At 46.1% G+C, this 19,653-nt stretch overlaps 1 protein-coding gene across 3 annotated transcripts; it reads left to right on the forward strand.

Moving 5' to 3' along the window:
• The first annotated feature begins 1,737 nt into the window (after positions 1–1,737).
• AMER3 (APC membrane recruitment protein 3) lies at positions 1,738–14,887 on the forward strand. Of its 3 annotated transcripts, XM_012727820.1 has the most exons (3): positions 1,738–1,921; positions 7,649–7,749; positions 7,827–14,887. In XM_012727820.1, exons 2-3 carry the CDS (start codon positions 7,742–7,744, stop codon positions 10,255–10,257), a joined length of 2,439 nt encoding a protein of 812 aa, XP_012583274.1. In that variant the 5' UTR covers positions 1,738–1,921; positions 7,649–7,741; the 3' UTR covers positions 10,258–14,887. The 3 variants fall into 3 exon arrangements, with proteins under 3 accessions (XP_012583274.1, XP_012583276.1, XP_012583279.1); XM_012727822.1 differs by lacking the exon at positions 7,649–7,749; XM_012727825.1 differs by lacking the exon at positions 7,649–7,749 and having other exon boundaries at positions 7,830–14,887.
• The last annotated feature ends 4,766 nt before the right edge of the window (positions 14,888–19,653 follow it).

Consider the following 19,653-nt stretch of genomic DNA (forward strand, 5'->3'; position numbering starts at 1 on the left):
GACTTTTGCCCTGAGAGGCTCCTTATCTTAGTTCCCTGTTCGCCTTCTGGGTGCAAAGAACGGACCCACATTCCTACACAGTTCGCCTTTCATGCATGAGTTAATTTTAATATTTTCCTGTAAATGTTTCATAATATGCAATGGATCTCAATGTCACTGCCTACTATAAAGCAAGACATGTAGGAAGAAAATCTGTAATTCGTTGATTAAAATTATATTGCAAGCTCTTGCAACACAGAAGAAGGGAGATCATAATAGATGAAAGTACAGTTTATTAACATTATGAAGGGCTCTCTGCAGCATCTGTGACAGTCATAGCCTTGATTTGGGTGAACAAGACTATGAGGCATAGCTCTGCCTTTGTTTCCACCTAAGAAGAATTGATACGGGAAATAATGACCAGAAACTGCCAAAAATGGGTGGGACCATAACATCCACAAGGATCAGTGAGCACATCTGGAGTCAAGCTGAGGCAGTCCCCTGGTAGAAGGAAGGTCAAGTAACAAGTGCAATGTGGTTTATACTAACGTTGAGGGGGATACTGAGGTGGACCTGTCTCTTGGTTCTGGGGTGCCTTAACCTCAAGGTGACTAATCATTAAGAAGTCTGACGACAAGTTAGGACAAAGCCAGTCCGAATTAGGTGGGATATCTTGTATGTGTGGAGAGAGACTTTCTGGACATGGGGAGACATTGTGGGAATCCATCAGACTCAAAGATAAGGCTTTCTCATCTGCTCAAGCTCTGACCTCCCTTGAGCCTTATTCCATGCCTGGAATTGGATAATAGCTGCATCCTTCCTCCCAGGGTTCACTACCTTCACGTCTTCACCTCTGCACATAGGATGAGCCCCCTTGCCACTACCAATACCCCCACTCCATACTCTGCCTCCCCCTCAACCACACACACATGAGATCAACTCCCTCACAGCATCAGTTGAGCAAAGGCTCCTTTCCACACATATTCCTCCCTCACGTGTGTGGCAAGCTCCCTGAACCACCCGGGAGTTCCTTAATTCATACTTTATTCCTGCCCTCCACCCTCAGAGCGTCCCCTCAGTTGGCAGCTCTGGAGTCCACACGTTTCTGCTCCTCCCCCAAGACTGCGGCAGGATACAGCACTAGCACACCCCACACAGCGAGTACCTGTAGGGGAAGCTTTCTCTCATTACCATTATTAATATAATCAGGTCCTAGAAAGGCTCTCTGTGAAGAAGGCTCTGGAAGATTGCCCTCCATCTCGAGATTAGCCAGCCCCTTCTTTCAAGTCCTATCCAAATCCTGGGTAGGATTCATGATTAGAGGACGTGTGATGGGCACATCCGAGGGGGTTGGAGTTAGCTCTGCCCAAGAGCCCCTGGATTAGGGGGTGGGGACACCCATTCCTATGCGTTCGGATCACTGCACAAGAATTTGGAACAGGAATAGGGCTGATTACGGCTATCAGTCTGGGGAGCATTCAGGCTGTGAACGCAAAATCACAGCCCTGCGAGAGGCAGAGACATCCAGAGATAGAGACGGAGAGAAACACGAACAAAGCGAGACCGAACTAGGTCTGGGCGGCGGCGGCGGCTCACCGAGGTGGCAGCCCTCCTGGAGCGGCCCCCACCCCAGCCTGAGCGCGCGACACCTCGCCGGGAACAGCTCGGGGGCGCCTCGGAGCCTGACTGCCTCCCCACCCCGCCCCGCCCCCGCCCTGTCGCGCTCTACCGGCTTAACCCTGGCCTGCCCGCCTCGGGCCGATGAGGCCCAGCGCCCCCAGCCGCCGCGAGCAAGCACGAAACCTCGGCCTCCCCCCACCTTCCCCACCCGCGGGGGCGCGCGGCGCCGGGAACTGACCGTGGTGCTGAGCGCGCGACTCGGGCTCGGGCGCGGCTCCTAACCCTGCCAAGGCCGAGTCCTGCGACAGTCCTGGCCCCAAAGGTAAGTCACCAAGGCCCCAGGGAGGTAGGCTTCAGGGAGAGGGAGATGATTTGGGAAATTCGGTGCGTTCTTTCGTGCTATGGAAGCACTGAGTGGAGGAACCTGGGTCCCCACTTCCTCCACCCCATGCTTCCCGGTGCTGACAGTACGAGGTTTGGGGTCTGGAGATGATGACCCTTAAGATTTGGGCTAGAGGAAGGGAGAAACTGCCCGTGGACACGGGGCTGGAAAATAACGGTTAAGACCGGAGACTCATCTCTTGACTGGCAGGCTAGGAACGCCCAGAGACACTCCCTTAGAGGGTGGTCTAGGACCTTCGCTCCCCAAGGGGTCCTTTGTTTCCCCAACATGGGTGTTAGGTAAATTGGTGATATTCTCAATAGATTCTCTTTCTGCTTCATCCCCCACCCCAAACCCTCCTGGGAATACAGAGCCTTTCCCTACCCACAATGGCCTTTACGCCTGCCTAAAGGTTTTGGCTTAGACAGGCAGCCTACTACAGAAATGCACTATTGCCCCATAGGTAGCCTCCACCCCATCAGGAAGTCCCTGAGTGGGACTCTCCTCAGAGGCTTCTTCTTCTTATCACCAGTCACCTCTTTGTATATCTGCTGGTGATTTGCCTGAATATTGGGGGTGGGGCAGGGGAAGGAATGGCAAATCCCAAAACTATTAGTTAAAAATTTTATATATCTAAATGGTTTTGTTGTATCCATGCTCCTCAAAAGCTTTTATCTTGCTCCATGAAACATCCAGTCATGTTTCATGTCAAAAAGGAAAGAAAAGCACAGAATTACCTTTTCAAATGGAAGAGAGAAAATCCTAAGCAGTTGCGCTAAAGTTAGTCATCACACAGAAAAGCAGCCAGTAGAACTGTTTCATTTGCTCAATTTGCAATAAATTCATTTGCATGTGCACGCTTTGGGTGAGCCACTGAGAGGGAAGGTTTAAACAAATGGGAGCTTTCCACCACATTTCCTGACCTGTTCTCTTGCCCACACTCTTGCCCCTACAATCCATTTTCACCTACAATGGAGTAATGTTAAAACTGAAAACTGGCCCATGTCTCTCATCCTTGATGATGGGCACTGCCCATGACACGTACGGTGGAGGCTACTACCTCAGGCCAGACATGATCTGCCCTGTTCAGTTCTAGGTTTCATTCCACTGACTTGCTATTCTAGCCACCCTGCTCCAGTTTCAGATATATATAAATGTTCTTCCTCCCTTTTTCTTTGGAGCCTTTCTGCTGAATTCTGGCTGCCTGGAATTTGCTTCCCATATCTTTTGTCTTTTTGTCTTCAGCTGTCTTCTAGGTCTTAGTTTAAATAGTACATCCATGAAACAGCACTGATGATACATACATACATATATATATATATATATGTACGTATGTATGTGTGTATGTATATGGTGTGTGTACTCCCTGTTTTCTTGAAATTATAAGTTCATTTTAGAGATGAAAGACTCAGTCCAGGGTCTTAGAAGAAATGTGCACAAACTGTGTTAGCAGAATCAACACTTCCAAGCCAAGTATATCATACACATAAATACTTGATTTAAATTTGTGATTGCTCACAGTCTGTTACAGTTAAGACCTGAACTTTAGAAAATTTTCAGCTTCATTGGAAAGCAAGCAGGTCAAGTAAGAATCAAAATGAGCAGTTAGTGACCACAGGGCACTATGGATAAGACATAATCAACCCTTCAGAGGAACAGGTGTGCTTTGTAAGGGCATAGCACATGGTTGGGGACTACCAGGCTTCCAGCTGGGCTCCAAAGAGAGGGTGTCTTTAGTCACAGGGTAACAAAAAAGACTGTGCATTTTTGCAACTAAGGACCTGGACACACTTGGCCTCTGCTCTCAGGTGATAACAATGGCAACATCTAGATAAATCCTTTTCTGCCCTGAAACTGTCATGGAAGATGATTGCTTAGTCTGCCTTCAGGTGAGCAGTGGACCTTCTACTCACTTAGAGTTCCTACCTATGTCTCCTCTGGGCCCCACATTTCTAAGTTTGGGCTCTGACTAAACCAGATACATACTAGGCTGCACATGATTGCTCCAATACTTTGTTCTTGACCTTCGTGCTTCTTGTCCAATGGATGAACATTATGACTAGTGCACTCAGAAAACAGGGCTGGCAATATTAGTGACACTGAGTCCAGTTATCTATAACAATAACCATTTTGAAGGATTATTTTCCAACTTTAGAGTTTGTTGAAGTGTCCAACTGTTTGTGATTTTGACTGTTAACTTTTCTGAGAATTACGTGTTTTTATTTCTAGAGATGCATATCAAATAAACCATCTTAATTTTTATAGTTGCAAATTTCTGTATACAGTGAAGTCTTTATCATAGTTGACTAAAGTTACCTCCAAGAGTATGGCAATGAAAGATGATTTCTAAAACAGAAGGTATTGGTGCAAATGTAGCCTCATAATGAATATTGCCAAAATTTCTTGTCATAGAAATTATATAACCTTTGGTTATAACTTCTCTAACTTTTTCTGAGCTACACTTACATTCATTTCCATTATACTATGAAAATGTCCTCACAACACACATTTGTATTCTATATTAAGATTTCCCATGAAAGCTGCCTATCGCAGTTAATTGCACAGGTTCAGAATCTTGGGTTCAAATCCTTGCTCTACCACTTACCATCTGTGTGAACTGGGTCAATGCACTACCTTTTCTGGATCTTAACTTCTCCTTTGTAAAATGAACATAATATGTTCCTTATAAGTTCATGGTGCAAACACCTGTTTAGGTAGGTATAAATAAGTCTCAAATCCTCCTGCAGAGCCCAGATTATAACCACTATGCCGGGTATAGCAAAACCACTCAACATTGGGGGAAGGTCTCTCTTGTCACCAAGGATTGAGGCAAATAGAAATGGAATATGAAGGTGCAGCATGGGAAAGGCTTAGACCCATACTATCTGGTAAGAGGCAAAAAAGGCAGCTTGAGGTACTGTCCACTGTCCCTGGTGTTGCCACCAAGCGCTAAGCGACAGCCAGAGCCAAGCCTGCATTACACAACCTCCTTGGCAGCACGCCTGCTCCTTCTTCAGCCAAAATTCACAGGTGCCTTTCTGCAGAGGAGGAAGCTCTGCCAGGGTGGGAGTAGGGTGGAGGCCAGTCAGCTTTCCCTTTTTGCATCCTCAGTGCCAACTTTGCCGCTCTTCCTGCTTGGTTTCCATCGCCAGGTGGGCTCTGAGGTAACTGCTTGGCCCACCTCAGGGTCCTCCTGTCAAAGCATTTCAGAGTTTCTGGAGCTGACTCTAGTCAGTGCGGAGCTGTCACAGCTCTCCAAAGGAGATACAAAGCTTCCCTGGCATTGGGTCGGAAAGACCTGCAGGCTTAGTCCCTCATGGGTTGTGGCCTGAGGGGGGTGAATTCAAGTGCTTCTTGTGGAGCAGTCCTTACAGAGTCAGAGAAACCAGTGGAAAACCTGTCTCTCTAACCTCTACCTGGCCAGGCAGACAGAGGACTCATTTATACCTTACTCACCACAAGATGAGGCAGATATATCAGCACAGATAAGCCAGTGCCTGTGAGGACAGAGACGGGGGTGGGGTTTGGGGTAGGGGGTGGGAGGACATGGACCAAGGGAGGTCTGGCATGTTGTGGGTCTCTAAACTTCCCCCAAATGCAATATGTTTAAAGCCAGACCCTGCTCCTCTCTCCAAATCAGGTCCTTCCCTCACCTTTGCTCATGTGTTAGGCATCCTGCTTCCTTGACTTTCCTCATCTCTCATTGTTGTTCTCACCTGGTTTGAATTTTCTGGCCTAATTCTCTCTTTTTTGGTGCGTATGACTTCTGGCCTACATCTCTTTCTTTCTTTCTTTTTTTGTTTGTTTGTTTTTTTATGCATACAGAGCTGGGGTACAGACCAGAGGTGTGGGGCAGGGTTGAGAGGATTCACCAAAGACAGACTGGGGAGCAGATCAGGCAGATTTACTGAAATACACTGCTATGGGGAGCAGGAGGAGAGAATTGAGAAGTCTGCTGGCCATGTGGGTCACCTCTTTGGCCAGGAAATGAACTGTACCGAGGTGGCTGCCAATAGCTTTTACAGTGCTGCTCTTTAACCCGTTGCACCTCCAGAGAGGGTCCTACATCTCTTTCCTTAATCAGATACTAAATCCTGTGGGTTTTTTTTTTTTAAAGCTCCATAACTTTAACCCTCTTTTTTTGTGCAAATAACTGCAGCCTCCATCTACACCTAATCTCATGTGTCCAACTCATTGTTACTGCCTGTTGCAAGTTTTGTTTTATTTTTTTCTGCTCAGAGCCTTCCCTAATTATTCAGTCTTCCACTCAGAAGTCAGGTGAATGGTCTTAAGCCACCATCTTCATTATGCCTCTGCTTGTACCCCTCACACAGAAAACTCCCAATGATCTCAACATAAAGGTAAATTCCCAGCCATGAAGTATGATCAAATGTTGATGTACTTGTCACCTTCCCACGTCCATCCCAGAAAGACATCAGTAAACCACCCCAACACCCATGCCCATTAAGCTCAGACTGGGTATCAGGACGCTCCCTGTATGACACCCAAAGCATCAATATATGTCAGCCAGGGCATACACAGAGGAGACCCCTGTTCCCACTCCCAGCAGTGTTTTATTCACTCTGCCTGTTTACGGCCTCATGTTTTCTATTGCCTGTTATAATGCTCTCTTCCTTCTTGATCCTCAAGCTTTGCATTCACCACAGATGTCTGGCTGTACCCTGCCTGATGCCTGCTTTGTAGATGGAATCACTAAGCTAATGCACAGTCCTGAAGGGCAATGTGAATCTGTGCCTTTCTCTCCAAGTGGTGTCTGCCCGCATCAGGTCAGGAAGTCACAACTTGGTTTCCTTTTTTTTTTTTTTAAGATTTATTTATTTATTCATACAGAACTGGGGTACAGGCCAGAGATGCGGAGGGTGAGAGGATTCACCAGGGACAGAGTGGAGAGCAGAACAGGCAGATGGATGAATCACACTGCTGACGGGAGCAGCCGATGGGTCAGGAGAGGTCTGTCACGCCGTGTGGATCTCCTTCGGGGCAGGCAGGGATTGAACTCATGTGGCTGAAGTGGATTAAGCTTCTTAGTGCAGTGCTTTAACCCGCTGTGCCACCAGGGAGGGCCTGGTTTCCCTTTTTTTTTTTTTTTTAAAGATTTATTTATTTATTCATACAGAACTGGGGTACAGGTCAAAAATGCGGAGGGTGAGAGGCTGCATCAGGGACAGAGTGGGGAGCAGAACAGACAGATCTACGAAGTACACTGCTGAGGGGAGCAGCAGGCGGGTCAGGAGAGGTCTGCCACGCCATGTGGGTCACCTCCGGGGCAGGCGGGGATCGAACTCATGAGGAAGTGGCTTATGCTTCTTAGTGCAGTGCTTTAACCCACTGAGCCACCAGGGAGGGCCCTGGTTTCCCTTTTTATTGAATCCTCTGCTCTATCCATACAGCCAGGTCATGAGACTTCCCTGCAAGGTAAGGACAGGTGCTTCCCTATAAGCATCTGTAAGGACATGGTGCTTTCTGATCAGTGCCTGGCTAGGAAGTAGGAGTCTGGCTCAGCCAGGTAACCTCTGAGAGGAATGCCTGGGCAAGGGAAGAGGTCACCGATGCAAGCACACCAGACCCCAGGCCTCTCATGTGGACTCCCACCATGTGTCTCTAGATATGTGACATTTTGTCTCTGGGCATCCATTCTCTATAAAGGTGGGAACAGTGACTGCAGGTGTGGGGTGTTTCCATCTCCCTGTCACCTGCCTACATGGAGGATCCAAGTTTAGACATCACCACTCAGCTTTAATGCCAAGGTAAGTAGGGTGGGCAGAGTTTCTAAAGCCAGAGGCCTCCACCTCAGGTATTAAGTGTCTTCCATCTTCTTCCACAGCAGCTGCGCCACTGGCAGCATGGAGTTGAAGCGAGGAAAGACCTTCATCAAGTCCAGCTTGCAGATTTCCCATGAGAAACTCCCAGACTCAGAGGCCACTGGCCCTACCAGGGAGGATGCAGGTTCCTGCTCAGTCTTGACAGGAGGGCAGCAGTGGGCCCATGGTGAGAGGCTGCCCCACGTCAATCCCAGCACCCAAGGATACGACGGGTGCCCTAGCAAGGGGGTTCAGCCAGAGCCTGAAGCTGGGACCTCCTTCAAACTGGTGCGGAAGAGCAAGACTCATGACAGTGTGTCCGGGGCTGGCAGGGTGGCTGCGGCTGTGGGGCAGTTGGTGGGCAGTGCCAGCTTCCCAGGGTCCTCCAGCGGTCAGCGCATGATTGACTACCGCCACTTCGTGCCCCAGATGCCCTTTGTGCCAGCTGTGGCCAAGAGCATCCCAAGGAAGAGGATTTCCCTGAAACGACCTAAAAAGTGCTTTCGGAATCTATTCCACATTCGCAGAAGTAAGACTGAGAACTTGGCCTCTCTGGTGACAGAGGGGAAGAGTCTGCCTTCCCCGAGGGGTGCATCAGAGGCTGAGGGGCAACAGGGAGCAGCCTTCTTCCCCCTGGCTGAGGGGCTGGGGCGGGATTTCCAGTTCCAGGACCTGTCTGACAGTGAGCTCCAGCCTGACTCCTCTTTTGACCTCTGTAGGGTTTTGTGTGAGGATGTGGCCTCCCTGAAGAGCTTCGATTCACTCACAGGTTGTGGGGAGATCTTTGCAGATGAGAGCTCGGTGCCATCCCTGGAGCTGAATGAGGGCCTGAACAGCCCAGCAGGGACATCACAGGACAGCAAGGTCCTCAGGGGCCCCTCCCAGGGCAGCGCCGAGCAGCTGGCCTCACCTGCCCACGAGATGTCTGACTTCGCCAAGTTCTGGGAGAGTGTGAATCACTCTGTGAAGCAGCAGCAGCGAGCCCTGCTGGGCCCGTGGCTTGGGGGTTCTCAGGGGACAGACACAGGTCCACCCAGGCTGGATGCAGCTGGGCTCGCTGAGCTCCCCCTGTGCTCCTGCAGGGACCCCCACAACAGCTCAAAAGCTAGCTCCATTGACACGGGCACCCCCAAGAGTGAGCAGCCAGAATCTGTGTCCACCAGTGATGAGGGTTACTATGACTCCTTCTCACCGGGCCTCGAAGAAGACAAGAAGGAGGCCCCTAGCCCAGGCACCACTGTGGCCGCCTTCCCCCGGGACAGCTACAGTGGGGATGCCCTCTATGAGCTCTTCTATGACCCCAGCCAGGGCCCTGTCGAGCCAAGCCTGGACGATGACTTGTGTGTGTCTGAGAGCCTGTCAGGACCAGCCCTGGGGGCACAGCTATCTATGTGCAGCTTCCATGTGGGAGCAGAAGAGAACCTGGCCCCAGCTCCAGGTCCAGACCTGCTTAGCCAGGGCTTCCTGCAGAGCTCCTGGAAGGGCAAGGAGTGCTTGCTGAAACTCTGTGACACGGAGCTTGCCATCACCATGGGTATCATCAACTGGCTCCGCCGAGGCCCCGAGCTCCGCACCTCGCCTGCCTCCACCCCCATGGAGTCTGCAGTCCCATCCAAGGGACCAGTAGAGAAGCTGGGAGCTGGTTCTAGAAAGCTGGGCCCAGATCCAGTGAAGTTGGAAGACAGGGGGTCCCGGGCCTCCGATGCAGGTAGGATCACCTCGGGCACATCAGCCAGCAGGAAGGAGCTGTGGGGACATTCAGGTCTCAAGGACCCAGTTGCTGGAGAAAGCAAGGTCCTAGTGGGTGCCAAGCAGGGGGCCACTCCTCCACCCAGGGACCCCTATCTGGAGTATATGCCTGTATCTAGGGAAGAAGAGACACAAGGCCACCCTAAAGGCTTATTCTCTATGGCAGCTGCAATTTCCGAAGCAACAGATACTTCTGGCAAAAAAGAGGTCCCAAGCCCCTCTGCCTGGTCCAGCTCCCAAGGGCCCAGGTCACCTGGGAACCTAGGGTATTTCCAAGGTCCCTGGAGGCCAGGCCTTGGGGGAAGCACCCTGGATGCAGAACCCACTCTGACAAGCTTTGTGGCCCAGATGGCAGCCCTGCAAATCCACCCAGATGGCCAGCACCCTGCTGCACAGCCCCCCAGGCAGGACACAGGCAGTGGGATTTGTGGACAGCCTCAGGCCAGGGATGCAGACTTGCAGCAGCAGAAACAATTTAACAGCTCCCCGAGCATGGCTGCAGTCTGCGGTCTGCCCTCTCCGTCCAGCCCATTCCACACTCTGCAAGACCAGAAGTGCCCAAGCTGTGTCTTGAACCTGAGCCAGCTGAGGATGGAGCCCACTAGGCTGGACGTCCAGGCCCAGGCCACTGTAGGGGACCAGCCCCTGAGATTTAGCTCGAGGGCCATGGGGCAGGCAGCCCGCAGGGCACAGCTGGACTCCTAGCTTCCTTTGGCTCCTGCTTGGCTCCTGCTTCTGTCGTCGGGCCCCTGGAGTCTCCTGCCAGGTATCCTGTGTCTCACTTTTAATAGCCAACAGGAGGGGCCCCACTGAAAGTACCCCAGAGAGCTGCCCCAATGAGCCTCCCAATGAGGAAGGAGGGAGCAGTCCAGTCACAGGCTTGCACTCATTCGGTGCTGTCTTTGTGGCTTCATTGAGGAGAACCTGAGATCCACATCTCCACCCTTTGTCCAGATGTGAGGACTGTGTTTGGGGGAGGGGGCCAGTAGGACTCAGACAAGTGGGTCAGGTGTTTTCTGTAGGAGTGTCCATGCCTGAACCTGCAACTCAATTCAGATGCGGCACGGGACAATCCGAATGCAGGGTGCCTCACTGATTTCCCCACAGTCTGATGTGGGGAGTTGACTGTGAAGGGACAACTGACTGCAGCCTGCACAACATGTCAGAGAGGGGAGCCTGGGCTTGAAACTGAAAGGAAGGAAATGGTATGGACTGTGAACCGGAAGTAGAGCAAACCTGTGCAGGGGTCAAGGGTAAGGTATATGTGCACGGAGCATCCAGGGCTCAGGGGTGAGAGGCTCCGTGTGGGAGATGAGTGGGGTGGGAACTGCAGCCTGGCTCAGGTATGCCCCAGGAAGAGCAGCTGCAGCGCACTGGGGCCTGAAGAGCTTCTTGGTGGGAAGAAGCAACAACATCTGCCCAGCATCAGCAAGAGCCCTGAACCAGAGATGCCGTATGTTACTGAGTGACCCTGCCGGAGCCAGACTCTGCCACCTGGATGATGGGTGTTGGTGAATTCATGGAATGCACAGTGCTCTTTGGGAAAAGCTGATTCTCCCCAACCATCATGTTCTTCACCTCCCCTGCTGTCAGCAACACCACCTTTCCCCTCAGGAACACACACCTGTGAATGGGGCTGTCCCAACCCCAGCCCAGAAAGCCATACACCCAGGATCTCAGAGAAGGAGGTGGCCCCCATGGTTGCGAAGGGCCATTTGGCTTTAGGAGAGCAGGTCACCATGTCTGTGTTGGGTGCTTCCCCAGCCAATGGGTTGCAGTGAAGTGGAAAGGATGGTACACTGTGGATAATTTCTACAGGAAAGACCAGCAGAGAATGAAGGAGGCAAAGGAGAGGAGGTCTGGGCAGAGGGGAGCCATCAGACCCCTGGCCTGAGGCTTCATGTTAGTATAGCTAATGCTCACTGGCCCTACTGTGTACAAGAGGCAACCCGCACACTGTAAGTTCAAAAGTCCATGCCAAGACTCTAGAGCAGGCCGCCCAGCCTGGGACACTGAGCCAAGGCAGCCAGGCTTCCTCGGGCCACACTTGCACTTTCATCCTGGGACCCATGGTCATGGTTGCATCTCCAAACCTTGCTGTGAGCAGATTATGTGGTGAAGAACTCACCCCATCCCAGCATCAACCTAGATCAACAATGTATGTTGCTGTGTTCATTTCTGAAATGTGAAAACTGAAGCACAGAGCCCAGGTGTGGCCTGCACAGCTACTGTGTGGGATTGGTGGGTGACGTCCACCTCTACTCCAAGGTCATCTTTTCACCAGACCCCAGCATGGCGCTCCCACCGCAGGCCATGCCTCCTCCTCTGAGAGCAGACATGCCTGTCTTGGGCGCGTGCTCTCCTGTGAAAGCTGGGAGCTCAAGGGCTGTGCTGTGCTGAAGTCAGTGCTTAGTAAACATTTGTGAGAAAATGAAATACCCCGAGATCGCTGTTTTTCTGATTTCTTCTTGTTTGCCAACTTTGCGTCCAGAGAGTAGGTAATGGGCAAAAAACATAACCCAGGTCCTGGAAAGGGCAGGAACCAAAGAGTTGAGGCCAGGCCAGGTTTGGGGGTCTGTGGTGAAGAAGGCAAGACCAAAGGGGATTCCGAACCCAGGGGCCATGCAGGCCTGGTCTATGGATACTGGTGCCCCTAGACACATTGTAAGCGATCCTAGCACCTCAGATTTTCATTCAGCAATGGGAGAGGAGCCACATAAACACACGTGAAGCATTATCACTTTTTCTTGCTCAGTGTATCATAAGCCTTTTCCTTGGTTTAGCACGTACCTTTTGCTAGAAAAATGGAGGCAGACAATGTGATCATCCTGTATTCAGTGGGTCTGAGGCTCTCTCAGCCCTCCTCCTTACACCTTTTCCTCAGGCTGTTCTCCCCAGAAAGTGGGTGTGCTTTGTTCCAAGGGTCTCCAGATGTCCCACTGAGGGGAAGGGGAACTACAGGCCAACTTCTGGGACCAGCACTTCACCTGACACTGGACATGGACGAGGCCTTGCTGGGGCCTTTTCAGAACTCTAGTTGTTTCTAACCTCTTGTTCATACATGGCTTTCAAGGTTGTAGGAATTTTCTTTTCTTTTCTTTTTTTTTATAGATGAAGCAAAATGCTGAGAAGTAGGCCCAGTAGTCACCAGTGTACAAAGACTGAGTGACTCACCTTGCACACACAAGGTTTGCATGGGGGCCTGTGCTCTGTGCCTTCCAACCTGTGAGCTGGAAGATGCTCGCCGGGAGCCAAGCAGCCTGCTAGCAGATCTAATGGTGCAGGGGCCTGAGCCCTTCAGCAGCATGGCTGGGAGGTGACCAGAGGGCATGGAGCGAGCAGGCAGTAAGCATTGACCCAACCCTGGCAGGGGAAGAGCCTGTGAGATAAGTCAGGGCATGTTTGACCTTTCTGGTTTTACATTTAATTTAAAATTGTTATGGAATGGGAATAAATACACAGGGTGCAAAACTCAGAGTGCAGAGGAAAAACAATGAAGAGTGAGCCCTTTTTCTTCCTTCTTTACTCTGTTGCTTTGATTACAAAATTAATTCCCAAAAAGTGCAGCCGTGTCAGACAGTGCCTCGTGCAGGGCCTATCTTATGCAGCCACTATGTGATCTCCCATGCTGCTCTGCGCACTGCGTAGACGCCCGTGAACCGTGATCACTTCTGTTGCACAGCATATCATGCGCCTTTTCTTTGGGTTTAGCTGGTGTCAGTGGCAGGTTAGCTTCTCCATGCTCTTGGGTAGCTGTACAGCAGTCTCCTCTAAGCAGCAATTAATGTAAACATCTTTCTGGGGCTGGATATTCCAGTTATTTCCCATTTTGGTGTGACCAACAATGCAGCAGTCACTCTTTTATTCTCCCAAATGTTTCCTAATAAAGCTCTCTTCAAACTATGAAACTTAGCTCAGCCATGAAGAGACACCTTTCGTATGCAGGCCCAGCCTCTAAGCCCTGATGTTAGTGGTCTGGGTTCCATAGTAAACACACGTATGTACCTTTGGGAGGAGAAATGTGGTTTTGTTATTATGTCAAGACTTTGGAAACTGTTGCTCCCATCCTCACTACACGAAAAAACTGCGCAACTGAAAGTGAATGATTTTTTTGGACCTATTAGAGGATTGAGGTTGCAGAACAAATAAGTTGCACGAAACCAGGGGCAACAGGAACATCAGAGAAGCACCCCCACTGAGACCTGGGGCAGAAGCTGCATGATGCTGAGAGCTGGCAGGAGTAGTGAAGAACAGCTTGACAAGTTACTGCAGGTTAAGTGAGGCACTGGGGGGCTGGAAAGTAAGTGGAGGGGCCTGCATTTTCACAGGTTATTCTTCTAAGAACCACATTATGTTTTTAGGGTGAGAATAAGGATTCCCTCATGGACCTGGCAAAGATGAATAGCTACTGTGAAATCATCCAGATTTTTCTCCCTAGTAGGCCTACTGCACAAGGGAGGAACTTTCCCAGAGACTGTTCTGAAACCTTTCCAGATCTAAGGGAACGGAACTCATCCCACTCCAGAGCATGCCAGCCTCCCTGTCTAAGAAAAAGAACAGAGAGAGAGTGAGAGAGAGACAGATAGACACAGACACACACACACACACAATTGGGAAAGGACTTTAAGAAATCATACTGGGAAGTTAGGTCTGAACAGACTTCTAAAGAATAGTCCCACTTAAGAGGCACACACCCACAAAAAACTGAGACCTAATTAGATATTAAGAAAATGAAGGAAGGTCCCTCCCCTCCTTACCTCACCCACACACTAATAAACTTTTCAGTCATAATAGCAGTATATTACAACTAAAAGAGTCACAATACAAAGACTCTAAAGAAAAACAAAAAGAACAAAAAAGGGAGGAAAATATGAAGCTCAACAGAATAATTAGAAACTTCTGATGCTTATAGCTATGATGAATACTAAAACAACCGACTCTTACATTAAAAATCTATTTGCTTACTTACATTAAAAATCTATTTGCTTCATTATTTACTACCCTATACAATTTCTCTGACTTTCAGCAAAAATGCTAAGTCTACTAAAGTTAAGAAGAAACAAAGAGCAAAACTATCATCAGTATCAGATTCCTAGTTGTTGGAATTATCAGATAAAGATTATAAAGTAAGGATGATTAATATGTTAAAAATTCTAATGACTAAGTAGATAACAAGCAAGAGTAGGTAGTAATATAAAATAGCAGAGTTCTAAGAAAGCTATCAAAAGAAAATGCCAGAAATCAAGAACAGAAATGCAAAGTTCCTTCAAGGGGTTAATCAGCTGACTCAACTTGGTTGGATACAGAATCAGGGATCTTCAGTAAAAAATAACTTGAGACAAATGAAAATGAAACTCAACATACAAAAAAATGTGTGGGATGTAGAGAAAGTAGTGTTAAGAGGGAAATTACATCTACAATGCATACTTCAAGGAAGAAAGACCCCAAATAAATTACACCTTTACCTTAAGAAATAGAGAAGGGCCCTCCCTGGTGGTCGAAAGGGGTAGGACACTGCACTGCAAGTGAGCCATAGCCACTTCAGTGCGAGTTCGGTCCCCAGCCCAGAGGTGACCCACATGGCGTGGCAGACCTCTCCTGACCTGTCCCACTGCTCCCCTCAACAGTGTACTTCCATCAATCTGCTTGTTCTGCTCCCCACTCTGTCTCTGGTGAAGCCTTTCACCTCCCCTGCACCTCTGGCTGGTACCCTTAGTTCCAAAAGTAATAGAAAAATAGGAATATTAAAGCTTAGAGTGGAGAGAAATTACATGGAGAAAAGAAAAAGTCAACAAAACCAAAAGTTGTTTTCTTGAAAAAATGAACTAAATTGCCATATATTTAACTAATTGAGTCTAAAAGAGAAAAGACTTAAAGTCTGAATGGATAAGGATATGTTACTACCAATTTTACAAAAATTAAAAGGAGTATAAGAGAATATTATGAATATTTATATGTGAACAAATTGATTACTTTTAAAAGGATTATACACCAAAATCAATTGAGTCTTATTCCTGAAATGCAACATACAAAATCAAACTGCAATATACCACATTAGTAAGATAAACAGGGGGAAACAAATGCTCATATCAACTGACACAAAAACAATTTGACAAAATCCAACACCTTTCATGGTAAAAGAATTCAACAAGCTTAAAAATAGAAGGAATCTTACTCAATATAATAAAGAGAATTTATTAACAACTCATATTTATGTTCATAGATGTAGAAAATTCTAACACAAGAAAACTGTAATAGCTAATAAATTAATTCAGCCAAGCTGTAAGACAAAAAACACCACATGAATCAATTGTATTTTTTTTTGTATGCTAACAATGAACAATCCTAAAAGGAAGATAATAAACAAATATACATTTACAACAGCATAAAAATACTTAGGAGTAAATTCAGTCAATGAAGCAAAAGAATTTTACACTGAAAACTAAGAAAAAATTTCTGGAAAAAATTAGAAAGATAAACATAAGTAGAAAGACAATCCATATTCATGGGTTTTGGAAGGCTTAATACTGTTACTATGACAATACTGCCTAGAACAATTTCCAGATATAATGCAATCTCTATGAAAAATCCTAATAACTTTTTGTAGAGAAAATCACCCCAAAATTCACTTGGAATCTCAAGGGATCCTGAATAGCCTACATAATCTTGAAAAAGATAAAACAAGTTTAGAGAACTCACACTCCCTGAATTTAAAAATTACCACAAAGTTATAGTGATCAAATTCTTTACTACCATAAGGAGAGACATGTAGAGCAAAGGAATGTGATTGGGAGCCCAGAAATATACCCTCACATATGTGGGGCTTTGGATTCTAAAACCATTCAATGTAGGAAGGGTCATCTTATCAACTAATGATGTTAGGAAAATTAAATATTCATACGTAAAAATATGAAGTTGGACCCTTTCTTTATGCCATGTTAAAAACATTAATTTAGGAGGATCAAAACTAAATGTAAGAGCTAAGATTATAAATATCTTTGAGGAAAATCCAAAGGGAAGATTTTAATAGATTGAATTTGGCTATGGTTTCATATCTTTGTTACAAAAGCATAAAAAGCAACAGAAAATCCTGTAACTTGAACTTCATCCAAATGAAAACTTTTGTGCATCCAAGAAAACTCTCCAGAAAGTGAAAAGACAACCTACAAAATGGGAGAAATTGTCAAATTATGTCTGATAAAGGATTCATATTCAGAATATACAAAAAATTATTACAATTCAAAGATAAACAACTAACTATTTAAAGGTGGAAATGATGTAAATTTTTCTCCAAAGAAGATGTTCAAATGACAAGAAACACTCAAAAAGATTCCTAACAGCACTAATCTTTTAGGCAATGCAAATCAAAACCACAAGATACCAGTTCATATTCTTTAGGGTTTCTATTATATACAGTAAAATGGAAATAACAAGTGTGTAGCAAGGATGTAGAGAAGCCAGAATCCTTATACATTTCTGTAAAATGGTGTAGCTATATAGAAAACAGCTTGGTGGTACCTAAAAAATAAAACAAAAAATTACCATGTAATCTACCATTTGACCAATACCCCTAAATATATATCCAAAGAAAGTGAAAGCAGGGACTTAATGATGCTCATAGCAGCATTATTCAAAATAGTCAAGAAGATAGAAGCAACCCAAATGTGCATCACTGTGGGAAAAACATACAATGGGATATTATTCAGCCTCAAAAAGTCATGATTTTTGGCCCACACTACAACATGGTTGAACTTTGAAAACATTGCATAAGTGAAATAAGGCAGACACATAAGGAAAAATGTCATATATTTTCATTTACATGAGGAAACTCAAATAAACAACTTCATAGAGACAGAGAACATAACAGAGATTACCAGAAGCTGGGAGTTGGGTGAGGGATGGGAAGGCAGGGCAGGGCAGAATGGTGACTTATTATTCAGTGGGTAGAATTTCCATTTCAAATGATGAAAAAGTTCTGGAAGTGTATAGTGTAATGTTTGACAATATTGTGAATGTACTTGATGCCTCTCAATTGTATATTAAAAATGGCTAAAATGGTAAGCTATGTAATGTATATTTTGTCGCAATAAAAGTCAGAGTAAAAATCGTATTGGATTTGAAGAAAATGAATGAAAATATCCCAATTGAAAACATGAAGAGAAAATTAACTGGGAGAAGACACAGAATAGAACATCCAAGAACAGAGCAACATTGCAAAAGAAGTAGTATGCATGTAAATGGGATACCAGAACTAGAAAGAGAAAGGGTCATAAAAAGCGTTGAACTCTCCAAAATTAATAATAGGCACCAAAACACAAATGTAAGAAATTCAGACAATACCAATCAGTAATAAGGTAAACACAAAACACACACACACACACACACACACACACACACACACACACACCCCTAGACATATCACATCAAATTACAGAAACAAAAGACAGAAGAAAATTTGAAGAAGGTCAGTGGTGATGGAGAGCAATATCACCAGGAGAGAATAGGGTTAACTTCCTATGAGAAACCATGAAAGAAATGTTAAAATAAGTTCTTTACACAGAAGTAAATTGATATAGCTCAACCATAGGATCCATAAAAAGGAAGGCAGAGAGTAAGAAAAAAGTCAATGAAGGTAAAATAATTGTATTTTTCTTATTCCTAATTGATTTAAAAGATAACTGGGCTTAAAGCATTAATAGTAACACTGTATTGAGTGTTGCCATAGGGGTAAGGGACATGAAGAACAGATATATCCGAAGGCACAGGAGGGAAGACTTGAGCATCAAAATATATGAGGCAACAACTGATAAAACTGAAAGCAGAAATAAACAAGCTGTTAGCAGATGGAGACTTCAACACAACCTAGTTAGTTACTGATCGATCAAACAGGAAGAAAATCAGAAAGGATATAAATGGCCTGAACAGCACAATCAATTGATTTGATTTAATTGACATGAATAAAATAGAACATTCCACCCAACAATAGCAGAACAGTCACAAAAATAGACCACATCTGTGTGATGAAACACAATTTCACAGACTGAAAAGAACAATACTTATAAAGGTATGTTCCCATGGTAACTTGGGCACCATTAGAATCCACTGTACGTATATACTGCGATTGGACAAATCAATAAAAGAACGGTAGCTGGTGGATGGTGGGAGCCAAGTTCCCATTGCTGGACTTGGAGATTATAGATAAACACAAAGAGAAAGGCTAAAGTGAAACATGGTAATGTGTTCGGGTAAGACATCAGCATGAACTCATATTTTTTATAATATAATAGTTTATTTTTACATCATTTTGTGCCTTTTTCTATCTAGTTGTTACCCTGAACTCATATTTAATTTAATGCATTTACTGATAGATAAATACAAAAGCTACAGATGTGTGTGTATGCGTCAGAGTACTTACATGTATTTCATTGTTCTGTCAACTGAGAGCATCTAGAAATAATGAGTCTAGTGGCAACACTCAGGCCCTCAGATTGCCATTTCTAATATAATTCTCCAATAAAAGGATAAGTGGCCACTTCTAAGACTGGGGAAGAAGAATAGACAAGATAATCCTGGAGCACCAGAAAATCAGAAAGTTTTTTTTTTTTTTTTGAAGATTTATTTATTTGTGCATACAGAATTGGGGGACAGACCAGAGGTGCAGGGGCGGTGAGAGAGAATTCACCAGAGACAGAGCGGGGAGCAGAACAAGCAGATCAACAAAGTACACTGCTGTGGGCAAGACAGAAGAGGTCTGCTCTGGTACATGGCTCACCTCCGGGGCCAGGGATCGAACTTGCACCGAAGCGGCTGCAGCTGGCTTGCAGTACTGCATGTCCTGACCCATTATGCCACCAGGGAGGCCAATAAGAAAGTGTTTAAACACACATAATGATGAGTTTATGTCAGAAGTATGTCAGAGACATGCTTGAAAGAGCCCCCACTAGTCAAAGCTGAAACAAATTGAGCAACAAAATAAACAAATAGTACTGCATTATAGCTCTGAAATGTGTGCTTTGTGACTTGCTTCTAGATACAGTGTGGGAAGAAGATAAAGTAGATTTATAATGGATAAGCCTGGCAATTAACTGAGTTGCTAAAAGA

The sequence above is a fragment of the Condylura cristata genome, unplaced genomic scaffold (assembly GCF_000260355.1).
Source record: "Condylura cristata isolate star-nosed mole 26May11 unplaced genomic scaffold, ConCri1.0 scaffold00002, whole genome shotgun sequence".
Taxonomy (NCBI): Eukaryota; Metazoa; Chordata; class Mammalia; order Eulipotyphla; family Talpidae; genus Condylura; species Condylura cristata.